We start from the raw sequence: 25,260 nt of genomic DNA, 5'->3' as shown, positions 1-25,260 counted from the left end.
AATATTTTGCCATGCTAACAGATGTCTATTTCTATACTTTGACTGAACTAACAATATTTCTCCACAAATGCTTTTCTGAGCCACGTAACTTCCTTGACTGGCACCTTGTCTCTAAATTTTTGTTACTGCCCCTTCAAATGGTAAAAAGACTTGGAATGATGCAGCACAGAAGATAACATACGTTTGAAGGCAGATCTGCCACTGAGACATCAAAAGATGACAGCTAGTGACTGATGACCCCTTTGAATCATTCCTCCTTTCTCACATGGTTTTTTTTTCTTGTTTTCGAACAATTACTCAACTGTCAGTACAAGTTCCCTGAGGTTGGTGTACTTCCCCATTGTGCTGTACAGTCAATAGATAGGCAGAGTTCAGTTTGGTTGTTTGCTATAATCAGGACAGCGCAGCGATTGAGAATGACAATGCCTACCCTGTGTCATATTGCATCACAATTGGCAGCAGCCTGGTATAATAATTTTGCATTCCTCTGACAAAGTTATTGGAATACATTCAAATTAATTTCTTAATAGATTTATCATTTATTAGCACTAATTTTTGCTTCATACTACAGAATGGAATAGATGACTGAAACTGAAATTAAAACAGACTCTGAAGGTCAAATTGGGGATTGAATGAAATGCCACTTTTTTGGCTATATTTCTGATTTCTCCCTAAATCACTGAGTCAGGAGTATTTGCATAATGCATCTGCCACTGAAACCATACAAATTACTGGCTGCAGATTTTAAAAGATTATTCAGCTGTTGCAGCTCACGTTGTCTGAAAGCAGTTTCCACACATTCAACCTCCTTTGGGAATTGAAATGTACACAAAGTGGCAGATCTACTTTCAGGTTTTTGTCAACACTGAATGTCCCTCATGTCCAGCATTACTGGTGCAAAAATGGTAGAACTGAGTTAGTTCATACATTTCTCTCTTCTATCAGAAATGGGGAGGTGTATTAAATGCCTGCCCCCATGATCATATGAACAAGGAACAAGAGTAGGCCATGTGGCTCTTTAAGCCTGCTTCTGCCATTCGACAAGAACAGGCTCGATTTTAACTTCAACTCTGCATTCCTGCATATCACTGAAAATCTTCCATCCATTCCAAATTATAGTTATTCTATTATAGCCCATTCCAAGTTCTAGGCAAAAAGAAAGGGGACAGTGTAGGACATAGAGGCAGAAAAGAAGATGAATTAATTTTAACTGAAAGAACTGTGGACACTGAAAATCTGGAACAAAAACAGAAGTTGCTGGGAAAGCTCAGCAGATCTGGCAGCATCTGAAAAATCAGGCTTAATGTTTCAAGGCCAGTGACCCTCCCTCAGAATCCCAGAAGAGGCAAAACTGGCTGTCAATTCTCTCAGCTTTAGGACTAATGACCAGTGCCACAACAAGTTCAATATTCGGACCAATAGAGCATCGGGTAGGGGGCATTCATTAATGACTCGTTCTTTTCTTCTTTAGAAAATAGCATATTCCTCTTCTTCTTCCGAAAGCCACAGCTGTAGAACTAACCCTTTACAATATACTCTAAAATGTGGGATATACTGACAGAGAGACTTATGTCTCCACTAAAAGGCATTACTTGCCAGTACAAGCTTAATATCAGTTTCTCCACTTTAACAGGCTGAAATCGCCACATCTTTTATTTAACTTCTTGCAAGTTCCTGTAACAATCTCTTCAATACTAGTGTTTATTCTATGTATTCTATTGTGCTACGGGAAAAAATGACGCACAATGCCTTTGAGGGGTGTACCAAAGGAGGTACGTATCCAAGCTGTCCCATGCCCTGTGAGGAGCAGGTCCTGGAGTTAATGGGATGTTTTTAGCTGTTTGTATTAGAGATGTCATGGTTCAAGTATAAACCCAGCATCAGGCGATAGCAAGAACTACAGATGCTGGAGTCAGAGTTAATACAGTGTGGAACTGGAGGAACACAGCAGGTCAGACAGCATCAGAGGAATAGGAAAGGCAATATTTTGGGTTTACACCTTCATCAGGACTTCATCAGACCCAGCATCAGGTCAGTGACTGAATGCTTGCAGTGTCATTGTGGTATCCCTGGAAGATTGAAACAGTCAAACTTCCACTCCTCATTTCTGAATCTTTATCCACAGTAACTGGTAGTGGAGCAGGGAATGCAAGAGGATGCTGATGAGAAGGAAAAGGATCAGAAGCACAATTTTCTCATTTTGACTTAATACATGAGGTATTGAGGATGATGACCTTGAAGAAGTCAGACTCTCAGCTTCCCCTCTACTTCATTTACCTCTGTCCCAATTTACTTGAACCCACCCCTTGAATTATTTGCTTCTTTACTTTCACATACCAGCTTAGACATTTCACCTGATTTTGGGATCAGACAGTATTGGTGAGGATGTTTTGGTGGAGCCTGGAGGAGCATGTTTATGCTTACACACCACACAAAAATACTGCAAACCACTAGTGGTTTGGACTTGCCACCGACTCCATGAGCTTCACCTTCACCATCTTCCACAGGACAAATGTGCGGCACCCCTACTAATCAATATTCTGGAGTGCCAACACCAATGAGTTGCCTTGTAAAGCCTATTTAGCACCCAGTGTTCTCTGGGCTGATTCAAATGAAGTCTTGGCCTCAAAACTGTGAGGGCTCTGTGGCAGGTACAGGAAAGGATATGTGGTTAATGGACTCCTTCAATCAGCCAACGTCAAAATCACACCCAGTATATCTCCTGCACATCATTCAATCCATGCCCTGAGCATTTGGAAATTACGGAACTGAGTCAATACTGCAAAATAGGGCAAGGTCAGCAGTTCCAGTTGCTGAAGGTCATCCATGCCAATGCAGAAACACATAATCTCCTACTGGAGTGTGATGATGCAATCAATTTCACTAAGAGTACCGAAGTGAACAAGGGAAAAGTTAAGAGCAAACAACACAGGAGAAATTCTCAGTATGTCAGTTTAAGACAATAGGTCAATGTGAATTGTTTGGCTATTCATTAGTAATAGAGTCCAACAGCACAGAAACAGGCCTTTCAGTCAAACTCGTTCATGCCAACGAGGTATCCTAAACTGAACTAGTCACATTTGCCTGAATTTGGTCCATATCCCTCCTAACCTTTCCCCATCCAAGTGGCTTTTAAATAGTGTAATTGTCCCCCCCTCTATCATTTCCTATGACAGCTCATTCCATACATGCTACACCTTCTGTGTGAAAATGTTGCCTCTTAGATCCCTTTTAAATCTTTCCCCTCTCACCTTTAACTAAATTTAAAGATAATCCCAAGAGGCTTTATAGCTATATTAAGAGTAAAAGGGTGGCTGAGGAGAGAATACATCCCCTTAAAGATCAGCATGGCTGTTTATGTGTGAAGGCACAGGAGATGGGGGAGATTTTTAATGAATATTTTTCCTCACTGTTTACTGAGGAGAGAATCATAGATGCTAAGAAAATAAAGGAAACAAAGGAAACAAGTGGGAATGTTTAAGGCTGCATACACACGAACAAAGGGTGTGTGTTTTCAGCCTTAAAGTGCATTAAGGTGGATAAATCCCCTGGGCATGATCAAGTCCATCCTCGGACATTGTGGGAGGCTAGGAGAGGAATTGCAGAGGCCCTTGCAGTGATTTTAGTTTCATTTTTAGCCACTGAGACTAGAAGGAGGCTAATGTTGTTCCATTGTTTAAGAAAGGTAGCAAAGACAAGTTAGGGAACTACACACCAGTCGGCCTGACGTCACTGGTAGACATATTGTTGGACAGCATACGGAAGGGCAGGATCAACCAACATTTGGATAGTCAAAGTCTGATTAGGGGTAGTCAGCATGGTTTTGTACATGGGAATTCATGTCTGACAAATCTTTTAGACTTTTTCAAAGAAGTCACCAAGAGAATGGGTGGGGGGAGGGCAGTGGATGTTGTCTATATGGATTTTATTAAGGCCTTTGACAAGGTCCCACGCAGCAGGCTAGTCATGGCAGTTAGGTCGCATGGGATCCGGGGAGACCTAGCTAATTGGATTCAAAACTAGCTCCTTGGTAGGATGCAGAGGGTAACGGTTGAGGTTGTTTTTCGGACTGGAGGCCTGTGACCAGTGGTGCTGGGCCCTTTGTTATTTGTTAATTACATAAATGATTTGTATGTGAATGTACAAGTCATAATGAATAAGTTTGCAGATGACACAAAATTAGGAGGTATCATTGATAGTAAAGGAGGTTATCAAAAATTACAGAGGGATCTAGATCAGATGGGGAAATGGGCTGATGATTGGCGAATGCAATTCAATACAGGTAAGTATGAGGTGTTGCAATTTGGAAAGTCAAACCAAGATAGGCCTGATACAGTAAATGGTAAGATCCTGAGGAGTGTTGTGGAACAGAGGGACCTAGGGTTACAAGCACATAGCTCATTGAAAGCAGCGTCACAGGTGGGCAGGATGGTGAAGAAGCCTTTAGCATGCTGGCTTTCATCGGATGAGGCATTGAGTATAGGAGTTGGGACATTATGTTACAGTTGTATAAGTCATTGGTGAGGCTGCACTTGGAGTGTTGTGTGCAGTTTCACTTACCCTGTTATAGGAAAAACATAGTCAGACTGGAATGTGTGCAAAGAAGATTTAAGAGGCTGATGCCAGGACTAGTAGGTCTGAGTTATAGGGAGAGGTTGGCCAGGGTAGGACTTTATTCCTTGAAATGTATGTGAATGAGGGAAGACCTTATTGAGGTGTATTAAATCATGAGGGGCATAGATGGGATGAATGCACATAGTCTTTTTCCCAGGATGGGGAATTGAACACTAGAGGGCACAGGTTTAAGGTGAGAGGGGATAGATTTAAGAAGGCCCTGAGGGACAACTTCTTCATGCTGACAGTGATGCGTGTATGGAATGGGCTGCCAGACAAAGTGGTTGAGACAGATACAATAGCAGCATTTAAAAAATATTTGGATAGGTGCATAGATGGGAAGGGTTTAGAGGGATATGGACAAAATGCAGGCAATCAGAACTAGCTGAGTGGGTACAATGGCCAGCATGGACCAGTTTAGGCCAAAGGGCCTGTTTCCATGCTGTATTATCTATGACTCTATGACTAATACCCCATAGTTTTGGACTCCTGCACCCTTGGGAAAAAGACCTTCGCTATTCATCATACCTATGCCCCTCACGATTTTTTGAATCTCTGAGGTCATCCTCAACCTCCTACGCTCCAGGGAGCAAAGTCCCAGCCTATCCAATCTCTTCCCAGTAACATTCTTGTTGATTTTTTTGTGCACCCTTTCTAGTTTAACAATATCCTACCTATAACAGGGGGACAAGAATTGTACTCAATATTCCCAAAGTAGCCTCACTAATGTCTTGTACAAACACAACATGACATCTCAACTCCTACACTCAATACTCTGACCAACGAAGGCAAGTATGTTTCTCCAATTATTTTAAGATGTATAGGTTGTCATTTCACAGTAGTGAATGATCTATTGGTACATTAGAATTGACCAAATTTTCATGTTGTCACTCTTCAGAATATATACCTTTACTTATACAAAATATCTATTTTAAACTTACCAGAAATAGGAAGACTGAGTGCATTGTGCACGGTGGATCTAATTGAATACTATGTGTTTGACTGCGTGTAATTTAACAGATTCTTAACATTGTAGCTCGTATCAAGCCACATTGTAATAAAGTATATTTTCTTAGCTGCATTTGATTTTTCTTAAAAGCATTGCACAAAGTATGTTTAATGCTTTGTTCAACAACTCTTGCATTAATGTTACACTGGCAACATGCCCTGAACAAAAACATATCATGTTTGGTGTACCCTGCTGATGGGGAATTCCTTTCCTACATGTTGAAACAATGTTCAAACAATCTTGGGTGAATCTGTTACAGGGAAAGACAGATACTGTGTCTAAAATGTATTTAGAATTATGCATACCTTCACTCCTGGCCAACCTTCTCCAGGTAAACCTCTATCTCCTTGAAGACCTTGAGGCCCTGGAGGACCCTGTACAAAAGAACATAACATTAATATTATTAGCTATGTCATAATAAAGCAATAACAATCTTTACTTGCTGCTGAATGGTAATGGAACATGTATTAAACTTGAATTAAACTTGCAAACAACCAAACTGCCTAACACTTGTGACACACAAAATTTGTTTTTCTGAGAATAAAAGTGACCCACATATTCTCCCATTATCTCCACGGAAAATTTGTTCTGGAAAATCAAAAGATCCTCAAAAAAAATGCATTTGACTTTCTTTCCTGCTCATAACCCCGAGATGGGGAGAACAGCCGCTGACAATCCATCTTCCCCAATTCAGCAGGTGACCAAAAATAAGATTTAAACAGGAGAACGTCCTGTCATCCTGAATATTCCTGTAAGGTCAGCTGGAGAGCTTGCCACAGGCAGATCTTAATACTTTCACCAGGATCAAAGGATGCTCAGGATCTTTGATTTTAGTAAATGTGGAAAACACATTAACAGAGGCTGCGCTAAACTTGAAGATTACAAAATGCACTGCCATGGTCATTAAGTGTGTTAAATGATAGTAGTCTTTCACAAAACCATTAGTGGGTTACATTTACAATCTACAGTCTTGCTAATTGCAAATAAAATGTGCAGAAAAGATGGACTTTTCAGTGCCAGTGAAGCTTTAATTTCTGCTATATGGAATGAAGCCGCAATATAAAAATATGAAGGATAACTATTTCATTTATTCAACTTGGGTGATTTCTGTTAATCTCTCAATATTGCACTGGAACATCAGTTTCGATTTTTGTACTCAAGTTCTGGAATGAGACATGAACTCATAATCTTATGTCTCAAATGAGCCACAACTGACACGCTGTAGGGTACTGTAATGTTTTAGATGCTGCAGTGAATTAAAGGGTGCACAAGCAATGATAGCGAGATGGCTGTGTGAGAGGGCTAGGTAGAGGAAGGGCTCCCAGGTTTATCAATGCTTCAGTAGATAGTTGGCGTTGATGGAAAAAAAACCCAGTGGCGTGTAAAGCAGGCTGTTGATCTGTTAGTCTGCATTCTCTCTTTGTAAAAATTTGTCAGTGAAATAAACCTCCTCAAGTCTTCATATGTTGATGCCGACTATATCTATCCTTTTCTTTCAAGCATTAACAAAAGGTCACACATTAGGTTTTTTAAAGTTTGTCAGTCATGCCTTCTGCAGACAGCAATGCTTGACATTTACCACTCAGCACATTTAACAGGAACAAAGCACATACACTGACATCAGCAATACTAACATAACCTGTCTGTACAGTCGGAAAGGAATCTGCTTTGAGGACGCTGCACCCAAAAATAGGTGAGAACAAGGGGAAAACACCAAATGACTTCCAACTTATTTTCATCCCAATTTAATCAGCTGAAAGAAAAACATGTACATAAAACATTATACAGTCAGGTGGTACAGGAAAGATGATTACCCTACTTTTGTTCATATCTAGTATCTTTGCAGTTTGGACCAGTTGAGAATATTTTTATCTTTTTTATTCCAATGTCTAATTTGATTCTTGGCACTGGATTCAAGTACAATTTGACACAACTTACTGGTAGTCCAGGTTCACCAATCCCAGGTGGGCCAATAGGCCCTGGTCTTCCTACAAAACCAATATTACCCTAAAGAAAGAAAAATGAATTAGGTAGAGTAAAATAGTGTATTGCATTTAAGTTTTGACAAAACCCTTGCACCATTCTTAAAAGTAGAATTGCCTCTTATTGAAGTGACTGAATAGAGAATTGATCTATTTTTATTTGTAATAAATAATGCAAAAAGAAATTCAGTATTTTAAATTAATACTTTATAAAGCTTTCATTACCATGCATCCTCCAAAGAACAAGCTGTCAGTACAAGTTTAAAAAAGTTCTGTTCTAATAATGTGAATAAAACTCAGTATCTATCTCTGTCTTCATGAATGGTACAGAACAACAATGCACACCTGTTTGGCAATATGGATGTGTGGATATTGAATTGTATCAAATGATTAAGGGAGACAATACGTCTGGCATGTAACCAAATGTTTTAACCTTAGGAATGCCTACAGGTAGATTTTACACTTCCAATAGAGAATAACTCCAGCTGCAGCACTTGAAATGACTGTTCAAACTCTCAGTAAGATTTGAGTCATCTGGAAAAAGTCAAATTTGAATTGTTCGCTCTTAAAATGAATATTAATTGTGTTAAAAGAGCTTGAAACAATGGCCATCTTTATTGTAGGTTTTACATGTTTTTGTATTTAAGCTTTGGTTAGCCTCCTTTCCAGTGTCTGTGTTTTCAATCTACAGCAAAATAAAGGAAAATTGAGAAGCTTCTCTATTAGACAACCAGCAACTCTAAGGGAATCCTTTACTTCTCAGACAAAGAAATATTACAACTGTTTCATTTCACATATCATGAGTTTAAATAGTCACATAACATTGCACTGCAGGGTTACTCAAATGTTAAGTGTAGCTTTGTTATTGTAACTGAAGTAGAGTTGTCTATTAAGGTAATACTAAAACAATGAATGAATACCAAAGGAGACGTTTTACAAATGTGTGCCTCTGGTGGTGTTCTATGAATTCAAAGATCACAGGAAATCAGGTGCACCAGCTTCAAAGTCTCCCCTTCCCCCACTGCATCCCAAAACCAGCCCAGTTCGTCCCCTCCCCCCACTGGACCACACAACCAGCCCAGCTCTTCCCCTCCACCCACTGCATCCCAAAACCAGTCCAACCTCTCTCTGCCTCCCTAACCGGTTCTTCCTCTCACCCATCCCTTCCTCCCACCCCAAGCCGCACCTCCATCTCCTACCTACTAACCTTATCCCACCTCCTTGACCTGTCCGTCTTCCCTGGACTGACCTATCCCCTCCCTACCTCCCCACCTATACTCTCCTCTCCACCTATCTTCTTTTCTCTCCATCTTCGGTCCGCCTCCCCCTCTCTTCCTATTTATTCCAGAACCCTCACCCCATCCCCCTCTCTGATGGAGGGTCTAGGCCCGAAACATCAGCTTTTGTGCTCCTGAGATGCTGCTGGCCTGCTGTGTTCATCCAGCCTCACATTTTATTATCTAGGTGTACAGGTCAATGGCTTTGATGTATTTTGCACCATTCATTTTAATTAATGGAAAATCCTTTGGGTCCACTAAACTCTTCACTAAATTCCCAATATTTACTTTTCAGGCACTAAACACAAAACTCTTTACTGGAAACTGATGTTCGGAAAACCTACTTGCAAAGCATTCACAACTTTTAAAAAACTACTACCTACCATAGATATTGCCTTCCTTATTCTCTGAATGCAGTTCAGTATTCACTTTGGCAAATGGAATAAACACTATCAATTGCGGTTGGGGGCATGCAATCTCCTTCCATGGGCTGAAACAGGATTATGTGGGCCTGCTGTCCCTGCACCTCTCACAGAATTGAGGTCAGGGCGGAAAGTGGCCCTATGGGTCGCAACCAGAACCAGGGATATGCCCTTGGCCACGCTCGCTCTCATAACAACTGCAGATTGATTGTTTGGAGGGCAACAGAAAGGCTACCGCCAGGATCATACCGTCCCTCCTACCTGCAAAACTATTGATTGGGGCCTGCATATACCTCTGCTTACTTTAAAGAAGTTGATATAACCGTGATTAGATGCACATGGTGTAAATATTGATGGAAACTGAAATCAATGAAGGATGAGTTACAAGAGGCTGCTGGTTGATCAACATCATTTCTTCCGACTGGTAGAAAAGGTAAAATTTAGGATAATTTTTTCAAAAGCGTAGTTCTCTTGAGACTTACCATCTAAAGGCCACTCAGCCTGTCGTCTATACTGGTTCCCTGAAACATGCCTTTACCACCATCTCAGCAATTCATTTTCTCTTCAGGAGCTTATATAATTCCACTTTGAAAGCCACAATGAAATATGCCCCCATCACACATTCTGCTTGTTCATTCTACTTTCAAGATTTTACCACAAAGAAAAATCATCTTAAATCGGTCCTTGACCCTTTGAGCAATGGGGCCAATCAGCTTATGTGCTTTGTTTTTCCATATCTTCTTTGCCTAGATCCCTCACTGTTTTGATCATCTCCAATAAATCTCATTTCTTATATTTTAAACCGTGCTTGTAAACGTATGTGCATTCCTCCCTCTCCCTTCGCACAATGCAGTATATGGACTGACACTGGATATTCCAGTTAAGACTGAGCTAGTTAACCTTTATTATCACAAAAGTTCATCATGTATTTTGTACTCCATGAAGTGTGGAGGTATAAACATTTCTCCAGACTTAAAAAAATGCTAAGTGTAAAAAAAGTTGATATTTCTCTCTTTTTATAAATGATCATTTCCAATGGGTGCATAATGTTTGTTTCCGTGGCTTGTAAAAGGTATTTTAAAAACATATTTCTTCACCTTTGGGCCAGGAAAGCCTATTCCAGTTTCACCAGTTAGTCCAGGTGGTCCAGGAAGTCCACGTTCACCCTAACAAAACAGAATACTTGAATCATTCTCTTAAGCAAAGAAATCATGATTTATATTTATTAAGGTGGTAAAGTAGCATGGAAAGAGTATTGGCTAGCCATATAAAACAGAGTTGGGAATAAGGGGGGCATTTTCAGCATGCCTAAACGGGTGCTACACAGATCAGTGCTGGGGCAGAAATTATTTACTGTAAATTAATGAATTGATGAAGAAACTGAATATGCCATAGCCAAGTTTGCAGATGACACAACAATAAATGGGAAGGCAAATGGTAAGGTTGATTCAAAGAGTCTGCAGACAGACATAGGCGAGATGAGCGGGCAAAAACCTGGTAGATGTATTAGAAGGTCATGTCAGTAGAATGCAAACTACAACCTCTCCAAACACAATTTAATGGAAGGAAATTTTTACTTGCAGATGCAGATTCAAATATAGCAAACACACCATCTACATAACAGGGTGCAATTTATCTGCAATCAAATTCACATTTGAAATGGAACAGTCAAATTAGCTCTCTTTCTTCGATGCCTCTATTGAGAAATCAGCCAGTAGTTTCTCTATTACTGTTTATCCAAAGCCTAGCTTCAGGAGTCAGTGTGCAAGTTGGGATTCTTGCAGTTCTGTGTAACATAAGATTAGCCTTATTTGTAAAGATTCTAGTGATTTAATTGTTACTTTAAAAAAAAAGACCCAACGTGCCAGGTCCTACAATCTTCATAGTGTAAATAACTGAATAAGTGATAATGCAATACCGCAATGCCATGCAACAGGGCTATCCCACAAGAGCTTGATAGGCAGTCATTTTTCTGAAAATGACATGTGGAACTGATTCATGGATACATTCTGAGGTGTGCAGGTGAATGGGGGTGGGGGGGATGTGGCAGTTGTTGCTTGGCGTTGCCAATTGGGATTAGCAATACCAACATTAAAAAAAAGTCACTCTGCATCTGAATGAAAAATTCTATCATATTATGGTCACTCTTCCCCAAGGGGTCTCACACAGCTAGAATGCCAATTATTCCTTTCTCATCACAATATACCCAATCTAAAATAACTTGTTTTTTAGTTGTTTCCTCAATGTATTGATCTGCAAAAATCATCCCAAATGCACTCCAGAAATTCCACCTCTGTGGCATGGTTAATGATTTAATTTGACCAATGTATAGATTCATAGAAAAGTACAGCACAGTACAGGCCCTTTGGCCCATGATGTTGTGCCGTGGAATAATCCTAATCCAAAAATAAAATAACCTAAACCTACACTCCCCTCAATTCACTGCTGTCCGTGTGCATGTCCAGCAGTCGCTTAAATGTCACTAATGACTCTGCTTCCACGACTACCACTGGCAAAGCATTCCATGCGCTCACAACTCTCTGGGTGAAGAACCTCCCTCTGACGTCTCCTCTATACCTTCCTCCTAACACCTTAAAACTATGACCCCTCGTGGCAGTCAATCCTGCCCTGGGGAAAAGTCTCCGGCTATCGACTCTATCCATGCCTCACTCGTGGTGTGCCTCAAGGATCTGTTTTGAGACCACTGCTGTTTGTCATTTGTATAAATGACTTGGACGCAGGCATTGGTGGATGGGTCAGTAAGTTTGCAGATGACACTAAAGTCGGTGGAGTGGTGGACAGTGTGGAAGAATGTTGCAGGTTGCAGGGAGACTTGGATAAACTGCAGAATTGGTCCGAAAGATGGCAAATGGAGATTAATACAGAAAGGCTGAGGGACTTGGGTCTGTTCTCATTGGAGAGAAGGAGGCTAAGAAGGGATTTAATAGAGACATACAAAGGTTATTCGAGGATTAGATCGGGTGGACAGTGAGAGTCTTTTTCCGACGATGATGACTCCAGCTTGTACAAGGGGGTGCAGCTACACATTGAGGGGTGTTGGATTTAAGACAAATGTCAGAGGCAGGTTCTTTACTCAGAGTGGTAACGGCCTGGATTGCTCTGCCTGCCAATGTAGTTAACTCGGCCACATGAGGGGCATTTAAACAGCCCTTGGATAAGCATATGGTTGATGATGGGATAGTGTAGGGGAATGGGCTTAGATTAGTTCACAGGTCGGCGCAACATGGAGGGCCGAAGGGCCTGTTCTGCGCTGTGTTGTTCTATGTTCTATGTTCTATTACCTGGTACACCTCGATCAGGTCACCTCTCTTCCTCCTTCTCTCCAGAGAGAAAAGTCTGAGCTCAGTCAACCTCTCCTTGTAAGACAAGCCCTCCAGTCCAGCAGCATCCTGGTAAACCTCCTTTGCACCCTCCCAAAGCCTCCACATCTTGGGTAGGATGTGCAGATTAAAGTCACACATAATTATATTTGTATTGTTGCTTGTCCTAAACCATGGCACTGAGGACAATTATAGTCGTGCTTTCAATAATCCAGGCAACATCAACTATGAGTAGACCTGCAAATTAATTTGGGTTGTTTATAATCTGTGAGTTTATGAATTGAGCCCTGGGGAGTGTGCTGGGATCTTTACATTCAGATAGTGGCTCAGTTTCTACATCATTGGTGAAACTGTATAATATAAAAAATGTTACATTTTCCTTCAATTCCGGGAATCTCATAGGTGGATGTGATTTGATTAATATTGATATTTTAATTGATAGTTTTGTCATGCTCAGAAATTTCCTTAGTGATTCTACTCAACATTGATGAATCTGCATCGAATGAGGTGAGGGTAAAGTGTTAAAAATTGTGTTAGCAGAGTTAAGGAATTCCAAAAACTTTCTCCTGATAAATTTCAATGTCCATTCCAGCGTCTATTACCAGCAACATGCAAAAGCCAAGCAGAGTCTGAGAAAACAGAACCAGATAACTGAACATAATCATACTGAAAGAATTGCCAGATTCTGTGGTGCACTAAAGTATTTGGAAGTTTGCAAGGTCCCACTGTTGGATTCCAATGCATACATTCTGGACAAAGATTGCAAACAATACACAGAAAAATATTAACACAATTATGAATTATTCTTTGGTATCACAGGATATGGATTTGAATGGCAAATATAAACTTCTAAAAACTATGCAAACACTTGCTCAAGTTTTGGAATTTTTGATCAAATTTTCCTGTCACCAATAACTAAACAGTGAACAAATAATACAGCTACAGTCCTGATTTGATTCTTCCTTAAAATTGTAAAACAACAATAATAAACAGGATATTCCAAAGACAATAATGAAATTATTTATCTTACTATAAATTCAGACATTGGCAGACATAGGATGCAGCATTTTGCTGGTAACATGAATTGATTTTTACTTCTATACCTGCTTTAAAGTAACAAAATCCAAGAACAAAATTAATTACCTTCCTTCCTTGGAAGCCTGCTGGTCCTTGGTCCCCAGGGGATCCAGGGTAACCCTAAAATGTAGCAAAATTGAAATACAGGCCTCAATCTCAACAAAAATCAGCCAAGTGTCAGTGGCATGCAATGAATGTTAGTGCAACATATTGCAAAGCTTAGTAAGCAAGCATTTTTAACTTAGAAAATAGAACACTATGTAATAAACCATGTAAAGCAAACTGATTTTTCCATTAAAATAGATGAGGAAATGTCTTTATGAAAATGTCTTGATTGCCTGTAGATTATAACGAGCCATAAAATTACGCACTTCGAAAGAGGCCCTTCGGCCAATCGAATCTGCACCAACAAAATAAAACCATAATCTTTCCGTAACAATCCCGCTTTCCAGCACTTGGCCCACAGTCTTGAATTTTTTATATTTCAAATGGTCATCCAGGTATTTTTTAAAAGTAATGTGGCTTCCTGCCTCTACTACGCTAGGTAGAGCATCTCTGAGAATATCGCAGAATAATCAGGATTTGTTGTATTCATACTGCTCAGGTGGGGATTTCATTCATTCAATCTTGTAACTGTTTTCATCCAGTACTATAACGTTACTGCAAGCTCTGACTGATTATGAAAAATTTATGAGGCAAATTTTGATTTTGGCATCTAACAGTTGGGGGAATTGGGCCAGCTGTCTGATCACTGGAGCATAAAGTCTGAACAGTTTAAAAATAAAGAACACTCCATTTCTGGCAAGGATAAGGAAAAATATTCTCTCTCAGAGGGGTGAAAATCTATGGAATTTTTCCCCAGAGAACTGTGGAGGCAAGTTCATTGAATATTTCTAAGGCTGAGTTAAATTGATTTTTGATTGACAGGGGAATCAAAGTGTAGGGGGTAAAAAGGAACCTGGAACTGAGACCACAATCAGACCCAGCCATTAGCTTATCATCTGGCAGAGCAGGCTTGAGGGCAGAATGGCCTCCTCCTAGCTTTACCTTGAATGTTCATATGAACAATTTTGATGACTGAACCTAATTTGCATCTTGTTGGTAGATTCCTCACATGTTTGCAGCTGTGATGGACAGTGCCCCAGACTGGGAGCCGAGATTACTTTGTGCCAGAACCAAAGGTAAAGAATTTACATATATCTTAAACGAAGATGTCATTTCATCCATTTCAAGTAGCAGCTGGTTCAAGGGTTTACAGCTATATTTGTGAGAGAATGGAGGAAGAATAGGAGGCCACATGTTGCATGGGTGACAAGAGTCTGATGGGAAAGAGTATATAAGGGATCTTGGTGTACAGATACATGAAATCAATGCAAGCAGCAGTGCAGGTAAAAAGGTCACAAATGAAAAAGCAGATGTGCTGGTTCCAGTGTATCATGCCTGTTTTACATGCAGAAGGTGCTGGGTTCAAGCCCCAACGGAACCACTAATCTTCTGTGCAAATTCACTTAAATGAGTTGAGAAATTGTGATTACTTGCATGTTGCAGTCTCAAGAATCCAACTTCCTGTGTTGAAAGAAAAATTTACTTTGGAGTGTAATATCTTCCAGAGTGTGGTTTTCTCTTCAGATTTTTGGGTGTCATGGTGGCTCAGTGATTGGCACTGCTGCCTCGCAGAGCCAGGGATGAGAGATCAAATCCACTCTCAGGTGACTGCGTGGAGTTGCACATTCTCCCTGTGACTGCATGGGTTTCATTTGGGTGCTCCGGCTTCCTCCCACATTCCAAAGATCTACAGGTTAGGTGGATTAGCCATGCTAAATTGCTCATAGTGTCCAGAGATGTGTAGACTAGGTGGATTAGCCATGGGAAATGCAGGGTTGTAGGGGTGTGGGTCTGGAAGGGATGCCCTTTGGAGGGGTCTTTATGAACTTGACAGGCCGAATGGCCTGCTCCCACACTACAGGGATTCAATAAAAGCACTGGGGCTCTTCTCAAGGAGGATAATTAAGATTAAAGGGAAGTCATGTCAAGTTTATGTAAAACCTTGGTTGGAGCAGACTAGGTTTCCTGCCATTATTAATATTACTATTAAATAAAAGAAAGCACAAAAAAATCGTCCAAGTGGCAAATGCTAGTATTCATACTCTACACAAACTGCCTCGAGCTCTATTTTACCTAATCCAATTAACATAATTTCTGTATTTTCTTGCTCATTTTATATTAAAAAATCAGCTTCCTTTAAAGATAGCTATGCTATTTTTCTCAATTCTTTATCGTGGTCACAAATTCTGAATTTTAACCACTGCCTACTAAAGTGGTCTTTCCTGAATTTCTTAATATGGACATGCTTAAGAATGCCTCCCTTCTAGTAGTGCAAAAGATGACATTTTGAGGGGCCACAGGCAGAGGATTGAGCCATGCAGAATGATGCCTTCGGCCACTTCTGGTCCTCTCTAAGCACTACAGCCTTCGGCAGCCATGTTACTGGGGTTTTCATTGTGAGCATGTAAATATTTAGAATAGAACCTATGATATATTAACTTCTGTTTACCTGTACGCCTCTCAGTCCCCTTGGACCCACTGGGCCTTCTGGTCCCTGTGAAAATAGGATGAATATTGTGATTGTAGCACAGGCAGAATACCAAAATATACTCCACAGTTATTTACAAGGGAATCATGTGTTTTTTTAGGTGATAAAATGACATTAGAATTATCAAATAATATTCAAGCTTTTTCCAGAGCATTTATGTTGTGTTGTAATCGCTTTTAAGAAACAAACTTTAAACAGAAGGTTAAAAGCCGATACATACCCTGTCACCTTTTGTCCCTGGAAGCCCACATTCACCTCTTTCACCCTTACAATAAAAAAGGTTAGAATTTTAAATATTTGTTACTTTAGGCAATATAGGATAATTTAACTATCTAGACCTTGCTGAATTTTTCTTTACAAATTGTTGGGCTGTCTTCTAATCAATATGAAATCACAAATAGCCAGAGATTCAGAAAGCTATCAATTCTATTTCAATTCATTTATCCAAAAAGATTCTAAAATTCTTCACATCATGCCATCTAGTTGTTTCTAAAAATGATTCCAAGGTCTTTGCCTCCACTAGTCCACCTAGAAGCCCATTTGGAGCACTGATTCTTTGGCAAAGAAGAATTTCCCAATATTAGTGGTAAGGATACTTTTTGTGAAGTTGAATTCATGTCCAATTATTCTAATTGGCACACTATGGAGTGTAAAGTAGTTTTCTGAATTTGCTATTACCTTTCCAATATCTATCCTATTTGCCATTTTCAAGACTGAAGCTCCCAGTATTATAGAATCCCTATAGCATGGAAGCAGGTCATTCAGCCCATTGAGACCACACCTACCCTCCAAAAAGATTGCCACCCAGACACATCCCATCACCCTATATTCCCATGGCTTATCTACCTAACCTGCATATCCCTGGACACTACGGTAATTTAGCATGGCCAATCCACCTAGCCTGCACATCTTTGGACTATGGGAGGAAATCAGAGCACCTGGAGGAAACCCACACAGACATGGGGAGAATGTGCAAACTCCACTCAGACAGTCACCCAAGGATGGAATCGAACCTGGATCCCTAGTGCAAACCACTGAGCCACATGCCTTCTTGATTCTCAGTTCTTTGATAGCCCTGTGCCCATTCTCTGGATGGCCTCCAGAATGTTGTTTTTGGTTACCAAGTTTAGTAACCAAGGAATGGTTTAATCAGACAATTTCCTCTGATCACTACAGGAAGGATGTTTTCGATGAGTGGGGAGTCCAGAACTAAGGGTCACAGTCTAAGGATATAGGGAAGACAATTTAGGACTGAAATAAGGAGAAATTTCTTCACCCAGAGTGGTGAGCCTGTGGAATTCTCTGCCACAGAAAGTGGCTGCTGCCAAAACATTGAATATGTTCAAGAACAAGTTATAGTTCTTAGGGTGAAAAGGGGTCAAAGGTTGTGGGGAGAAAACAGCAGCAAGGTACTGAGTTAGATAATGATCCATGACATATTGAGTCTGGAGGAGGCTCAAAGGGCCAAATGGCTAACTGTGCTCCTATTTTCTGTACTTTTATGTTTTTTATGACTATTCAACCTGATGCCCCCCCATACTGCTTAAACTATGTCCCAACTGACCCACCACCCTCCACCACTCCCCAGAATACTGCCCCGCTGGCAGGTCTCAAGGAAGCCCTCAATCACCTCACTAACCCTGACCCAAGTGCTCACCGATCAACATCACCTACTTGTCTCCCACGGTCACCCAAACTCCCACCCGCTCATTCACCAAAATTCAAAGACAGGACATTTAAACTTACCGCGCAATAGCTTTTGCTGTGAATGGGGGCGTGCCCTGCCTTCTCAAACACTGCTCTGCTTCAACTGAGTTCTGCAATTGACACTGTTCTCCACATTTCAAGGAAATCTAGGCTCAGAAGAAATGTGCAGCATGCCTAAGTCTGGAGAAGTTTTGCAGTGACAATCCAACGATGATTGCTGCTCGTAGGAAGATTTGGGCCAAAGTGGGTAACCACTACAATACTGTCTGCTTAATTCATGTCTGATTTCATCTCCAAATTGTTGAGAGTGAAAACATTTGTCACTTAAAATCACTATAATACGTATAATCCCTCTAATCAAGAAGTGAGGGGGCAGAAAACAGGTAATTGTAGGCCCATTAGCTTGTTGTCTGTCATGGGACAAGTCCTACAACTGATCACCGTGAAAAACTCTACATAATTGGAATAGCCAGCATAATTTTGCCAAAGAGAAATCACGTTTAACTAATTTATTGGAGCTTTTTGTACGAGTAACAAGCACCATGCATAAAAAGGAGCCGTTAGACCTGCTACACTTGGATTTCCAGAAGATAAAGGATAAGGAGTTACTTCTAAAGATCAGTGCTGAAGATAAAAGCTCATGGTGTAGGAATGTCATATTAGCAATGCTGGTTGGCAGAAAGCAAAACAGTATGCATAAATGGACCTTTGATTAGCAGGATGTAACATATGGAGACTGGCAGGCATTTACCTCAATTTTTCACAATTTACATCAATGATTTGGGTGAATGAAAGCATGGTAGTTAAATTCACAGATGACGCAAAGATGGGTAGGAAAGTATGTTGTGAAGACGAGATAACACAATTGCTGATGCATACAGATAGTTTGAGTCAGTGGTCAAAAATCCCACAGATGAAATATAATGTGGGAAAATCTGAAGTTGTTCACTTTGACAGGAAGAATGAAAGAATATTACTTAAAAGGAGAACTATTGTGGAACTCTGAGGTTGGTTTCTGCTACTATTTTGCATCTTCATATATTACGGTTTATTTTACGATGATTCATTGAATCTTCAGACTTCTGAAGCTCAATTTTGTTGTGACTAAACTGCTGTTATCTTGATTAGGATGTACTTTGATCTCTTGTGCTTTTAAAATCTATTAATATTCTCAAGGAAAGGTCATTCAATCATACAACATACCTGTTCACCTTTGTATCCAGCTCTTCCCTATAATTGAAAATAAGGTAAAAGCATCTGCAATCTAGAAGTTTACCAGTGAAAACATTGTTATTTTAAAAGTTAAATAAATAGCAATGATATTGAACAAAATACATAAATTCAACATTTGGGGCAGATTTGTGTCCACCCTTGACACAGGTTTGGTGGTGAGTCATTTCATTGGGTAGGAGGGTGTAGGTGGGAACCCCCAGCCTTCCAGTCTCCAACCCAATGTGGGTCTGTGGTGGGAAACCTGGTGGACGGCCTTCCCACCCCATCACCAACTGGTGCCCTTAGGGATAGTTAGTGCCCACTTATGAGTCTCATCTTGCCATCAGTTGTATTCAACAAGAAGCGGGCAGGGGACTTAACATCTGTGAAAGTCCAAAATAGCCCTGTGGGCTCTGGAGGGATTTTTTTTTGTTCAAAGACACTATGCCTGTTCAAGGTGCCCAGAATCAGGAAGGGGGCAGCCTACTGCTCTTGCTGCTGACTCTCTCTCCTGCAATCTCCCAACCCATGAGTCGTCTCCTTCCATCACTTGTCTGTGAGCTTTCGTATTTCTGGGCCTTGAATGGATGTATATAGGCACTTTGTCCATGATGCTGGCAAGATCTGCTAACCTCTGCTTGGCCAGGAGCTCTCAGTGAGCAAGACCCTCACTTGGGGTCCTTGATCCTCAGGAAGGTCTGCTGCTGCCCAGTTAATAATTTACATTGAATGTGTGGCCCTTCCTAAAAAGAGACAATACAGGACTTTTGACAGCTATTGACACCCTGAGACCATTGTCACTTACCTTCAATTCCATTTTGTTTTCCAGAATACTTCACTGTATCAGAATGTTTGAATTTGCCAGTATGAAGTACAAACAATGACAATTTTAACAAAAATCATAAATTTGGTGCAATTCAAACTCAAAATTGAAAAATCTGTTTCTTTGGTACTGTAAATCCAGGTAAATATAATCCCTAATTAATGCCATTCAACTACAACTTTTCATAGTTATTTACGAGCATGTCTTAGAAGAGAGGATCCAATACAATATGATTTTGAACAAAGTGAGGTGTGTTATGTCTCTGATGTGTTCACTTAGATTTCAACTTTAAACAGGAAAGAAAGGAACTGACATAAAATGCAACCGGTATTTCAAGACTGAGATAAGGAGATTTTTGTTAGGAAAGGTTTGAAGGAATACGTACCATAAATAAAGATCTTGTGTCACTAATAGGCTAACAATTACAGCTGATGTGCAAATCAACCATGAACAAAAATGAATGGTCAAGAATGATGGTGTTGCAATGAGCAGACAAAAAAAAAATCTCAGGCCATTTTCTCTTAAAATGGATGAAAAGATATAGCTAACAAGGGTAAGCAAGTGTTTGGTATTGGGTTGTCTTATGTTGATAGTTCTGGACATATTGTAATAAAGTCCAGCAATGTCACACTTCAACATGCACTTATTAGGCATGGGATTTAGAAAAATTCAAAATTTAGAAAGATAGATAATGCAACCTGCGGCTGAAAGCATGAGTCTAAAGACTCAGTCGTCTGCCTGGTGCCAGAGTTAAGGACAATTTCTCAGGGCTGGATTGTATGTAATGTTATGGTGTCTAACAGCATGTTTAAACGGTCAGTAGGGAACCCACAGGAAGAACAGCTAGCACTGAGTAGGCTGGAGGCAGGATCTTCGTTCCTCAGGACCAGGAATCAATAATAGAATAAAAAGGAAACAATGGATGCATTGAACAGATATTTCACTTTGACATGTGAAAACCATTGTAGAAAATACAAATAACATTCCAGGTATCATCTGCCAAGAGGTGAAATGGACCAAGAAACTTAAAACAATTAAAATCACCAGACAGATCTTTGAGAAAATCTGCCGCATCCCCAGAACCTGACAACTTTTGCTCAGATTTCAAAAGTAGTGGCTGCTAAAAAATGTCAGTCAGAAGCCCTGAGAGAATATTTCATTTCAGCCTTTCCCTGAGATTCCTAGATCACAGATGCCAGTCTTTAGCCAATTTATTTGGAAGTACAAGATAAAAGAACAGCTGAAGACTGTGATGCTGCAAAGGCTATGGGGCATGACAATATTCTGGCAATTGTACTTAACACTTATGCTCCTGAACATGCCACACTCTCTAGCCAAGCTGATCCAGTATAGTCACAACACTGGCACCTACCCAATAATGCATGAAATCGCACAGGTATGTCCTGCCCACAAAAGGAATGACGAATTCAACCTGGCAATTACTAGCCTATAAGTCCACTGTAAATCATCAATGTAATGGAAAGTTTGTCAATGGTGCTGTTAATCATCGACTGAAAAGGAGTAGGTTGCTCACTAACACTCAGTTTTGCTTCTACAGGGAGACCTGGATGCTGACCTCAGTATAAAATTAATTCAAAGCCTGGAGCAAAGCAATGGACTTCTTAGGTTTGGTGACAAAGACTGCCCTTGACATCAAGGCAGCATTTGACTAACTGTAGAATCAAAGAGTTCAGCAAAACTGAAGTCAATAGTAATTGGGGGAAAGCTCTCCACTGTTTAGAGTCATAGCTGGCTGATGATTATAGATCAATCATCTCAGCCCTAGGAAATCATGGCAGGAGTTTTTCAGAAGTGGGAATTTTCACTGGTGTTTTGACAATGTTCAGCACTGTTTGCAACTCCTCAGAAATTAGTTAGGGGACACCCATTTGAGGGTAAATCCACATCTGACATGTGGCAATCTTTCAAAAACAAAAACTTAGCAATATGGTTTAGGAAACTGAAATCAAAGCATTTGAGAAATCTAAACGAAGCAGAAGAGAAGTTAAACAAGAAATTAGGGGGCTAGAAGCAGCCATGACAAATCTTGGCCAAGTAGGATTAAGGAGAATCCCAATGCATTTTATATGGATTTTAGAGGCAAGAGGGCAGCTGGGGACAGGGTTGGTCTACACAAGGACACAGGAGCGAACTTATGTATAGAGCCAGAGAAAATGGGTGAGGTCTTTAATGAATACTTTGCATCAGTATTCACAAAGGAGAATGACATGGATGATGGTAAGCTTAGAGAGGGGTATGATGAAATTCTGGGGCATGTCCGGTGGAACGGTGGCTCAGTGGTTAGCACTGCTGCGTCACAGTGCCTGGAACCATGATTCAATTCCAGTCTGTGTGGAATTTGCATATTCTCTCCATGTCTGCATGGGTTTCTTTTGGGTGCTCCAGTTTCCTCCCACGGTCCAAAGATGTACAGGTTAGGTGTTTGGCCATGCTAAATTGCCCATAGTGTCCAGGGATGTGTAGGCTAGGTGGATTAGCCATGGGGAATGCAGGGTACAAGGACAGGGGAGGGGATGGATCTAGGTGAGATGTTCTTCAGAGAATCAGAATTGATTTGACCAGCTGAGTGGCCTGCTTCCACACTATAGGGATTCTGTGATATTAAGAAGGTGGCGGTGTTGGGTGACTTGAAAAACATTTAGATATTTAAGTCCCCAGGATACAATGGGATCTATTCCAGAATATTGAAGGAAGAAGGAAGGAGATTACTGGGCTTGACAGAAATGTTTCCATCTTCTTTAGTCATGGTGGGGTCACAGAAGATTGGAGAACAGCCAATGTTTAAGACTTTGTTTAAGAAGGGCAACAGGGATAATCCAGGAAACGACAGACTGGTGAGCCTTATATTAGTGAGTCAGTAATTGTTAGAGAATATTCTTAGGGACAGCATTTGTTCAAATTTAAAAAACACAGTGATCTTATTAGGAATAGTCAGCATGGCTTTTTGGAAGGGAGTTATTGATTCACAAACTTAATTGAGTTTTTTGAGGAAATGATGAAGATGCTTGTTGAGGAAGGGCAGTGAATGTTGTTTATATGGACTTTACTAAGCATTGATAAGGTCCGTCATGGTAGGCTGGTTTGGAAGGTTAAGTCACATCGCATCCAAGAAGAGTTGGCAAGTTGCGTACAAAATTGGCTTGGTCATGGAAGACATTGGGTAGTTGTAAAAGGGTGTTTTCCTGACTGAAGGAACGTGACCACTGGTGATCCATGAAGGAGCATGGAGTGCTGGGAGACAAAGGTGCTGATGGTTCAGATTAAGTGAACGGAATGTGAGAAAAGCAGAAAAATGGTACTAAGTGCCAGACTAGGAAGAACAGATAGTCTCACGGGGGTGGGGAGGGAGAGAAGATATGGTGACAGAGAATATAACAGGCAAAGCTAGAAGAACGGGAAGGAATGGTAGTGGGTTCACAATTTGAAGGTGTTTACTATGATATTGCCTGAATTAGAATATATTAGCTATTAGGAGAGTCTGGACAAATTTGAATTGTTTTTGCTAAAGCATTGGAGGCTGATAGGCAACCTGATAGTAGTAGATAAAATTGAGAGGCGTGGACAAGGCGGATAACTGGAGCCTTTTTCTCAGAGTGGAAGTGTCAAATACTAGGGGCTGTAGGTTTAAGGTGAGAAGGGAAATGTTTAAAAGAGATTTATGGAGAAAGTCTTTTTTTAAACTGCAGGAATAGGTGACTGGAATGAGATATTAGGGGAGGTGGTAGAAACAGACATTATAGCCATGTTTAAGAGGCATTTAGACAGACATGTGAACAGGCAGAGAATAGAGGGATACAGGCCACATGCAGACGCATGGGATTAGTTTACAATGGCATCATGGCTGACACCAACATGGTGGGCTGACGGGCCCATTCCAGTGAAGTAATTTCTCTGTTCTATGTTGTATGAAGCAGATTATATCCAGTGCCTGGTGAGTGGCAAGTGACATTCATGATACACATGCCAGACACTGACCCTCTCAAACAATGTTCAATGACATGGCCATTGTTGAATTCCTCACAGCCTGGAGTTACCATTGAATATAAACTGAATTGGACCACCATTTAATACTATGGCTATAGTACCACTTACCTGGATGTGTGCAGCTCCCACAACACACAAGAACCTGACACCATGAAGTCCTCTTAATTGGCACCTAATCACAACCTTCAACATGTATTCTCTTCATCATTGATCCACAGTGACAACAGCATGTTCCATCTGCAAGATGCGCTGCAGTAACGCAGCAAGCCACTTTCAAACTACCTTCCAAACACCTGATCTCTACCATATAGAGGACAAGGAAATCAAACACATGGGAGTACCTCTACCTCCAAATTCCCACCCAGATCACACCATCCAGTCTTGGAACTGATTTCTTCATCGGCTCAATATCCCTGGAATTTCTTTCCAAACAGCACTGAGTGCTGCTACAGCTTGCACATTGCAGTAAATCAGAAAAGCAGCTTACCACCACCTTGTCCAGGCCAATTAGTGATGGGAATGAATGTTGGTCTAACCAGTGATGTTGACATTTGTCAATGAATAAAAGCACAAAACTTCCTCAATTCTGGAAAGATTCAATCAAATTGGAAAACAGTGAATGTGACTCCACTACTTAAGAAAGGAGGGAGATGGAAAGCAGGAAACTACAGGCCAGTTAGCTTAATATCTGTAATAGGGAAAATGCTGGAATCTATTATTAAGAAAGCTATAGCAGAGCATTTAGGAAATTTGGATGCAAATCAGGATGTGAAATAAAATTCATTGTTCAAAGAAGAGCCCATTAGACTCAAAATATTATTCCTCTCTATTTCTCTTAGATGCTGCCAGATCTGCGGGGTTTCTCTAACCCTCTGTTTTTATTTTAGATCTCAATATTTTGTTTTATTGTTGTGATAGCATTCTATATGACAAGATTATGATTTTGCAAAATTTGCCTCGTAATTAACAATTGTACTTTATTCCACATGTACTTCCAAACTTTCTCCAAGTAATAAATATACTGAGATTCTGGATGTCAGATTGCTCGCTGAGCTGGAAAGTTAGTTTTCAGACGTTTCGTCACCATTCTAGGTAACATCATCAGTGAGCCTCCAACGAAGCGCTGGTGTTATGTCCCGCTTTCTATTTATCTGTTTAGGTTTCCTTGGGTTGGTGATGTCATTTCCTGTGTTGGTGA

The 25,260-nt window shown here is 40.5% G+C and overlaps 1 protein-coding gene across 2 annotated transcripts in view; it reads right to left on the bottom strand.

Moving 5' to 3' along the window:
• Nucleotides 1-25,260, bottom strand: part of col28a2a (collagen, type XXVIII, alpha 2a) — a 98,934-nt gene that overhangs the window by 55,320 nt on the left and 18,354 nt on the right. For both annotated transcript variants that reach the window (XM_048535338.2, XM_048535337.2), the window contains exons 8-14: nt 19,226-19,252; nt 16,536-16,580; nt 16,277-16,321; nt 13,789-13,842; nt 10,402-10,470; nt 7,562-7,630; nt 5,929-5,997 (exon numbers count right to left, since the gene is read on the bottom strand). In XM_048535338.2, the coding sequence (XP_048391295.2) occupies nt 5,929-5,997; nt 7,562-7,630; nt 10,402-10,470; nt 13,789-13,842; nt 16,277-16,321; nt 16,536-16,580; nt 19,226-19,252 (378 nt within the window). The remainder of the gene's footprint in view (nt 1-5,928; nt 5,998-7,561; nt 7,631-10,401; nt 10,471-13,788; nt 13,843-16,276; nt 16,322-16,535; nt 16,581-19,225; nt 19,253-25,260) is intronic.

Source organism: Stegostoma tigrinum, chromosome 7, assembly GCF_030684315.1.
Source record: "Stegostoma tigrinum isolate sSteTig4 chromosome 7, sSteTig4.hap1, whole genome shotgun sequence".
Lineage (NCBI taxonomy): Eukaryota > Metazoa > Chordata > Chondrichthyes > Orectolobiformes > Stegostomatidae > Stegostoma > Stegostoma tigrinum.
The sequence above is the reverse complement of the archived record's forward strand: the minus strand, read 5'-3'. Positions and strand labels throughout refer to the sequence as shown.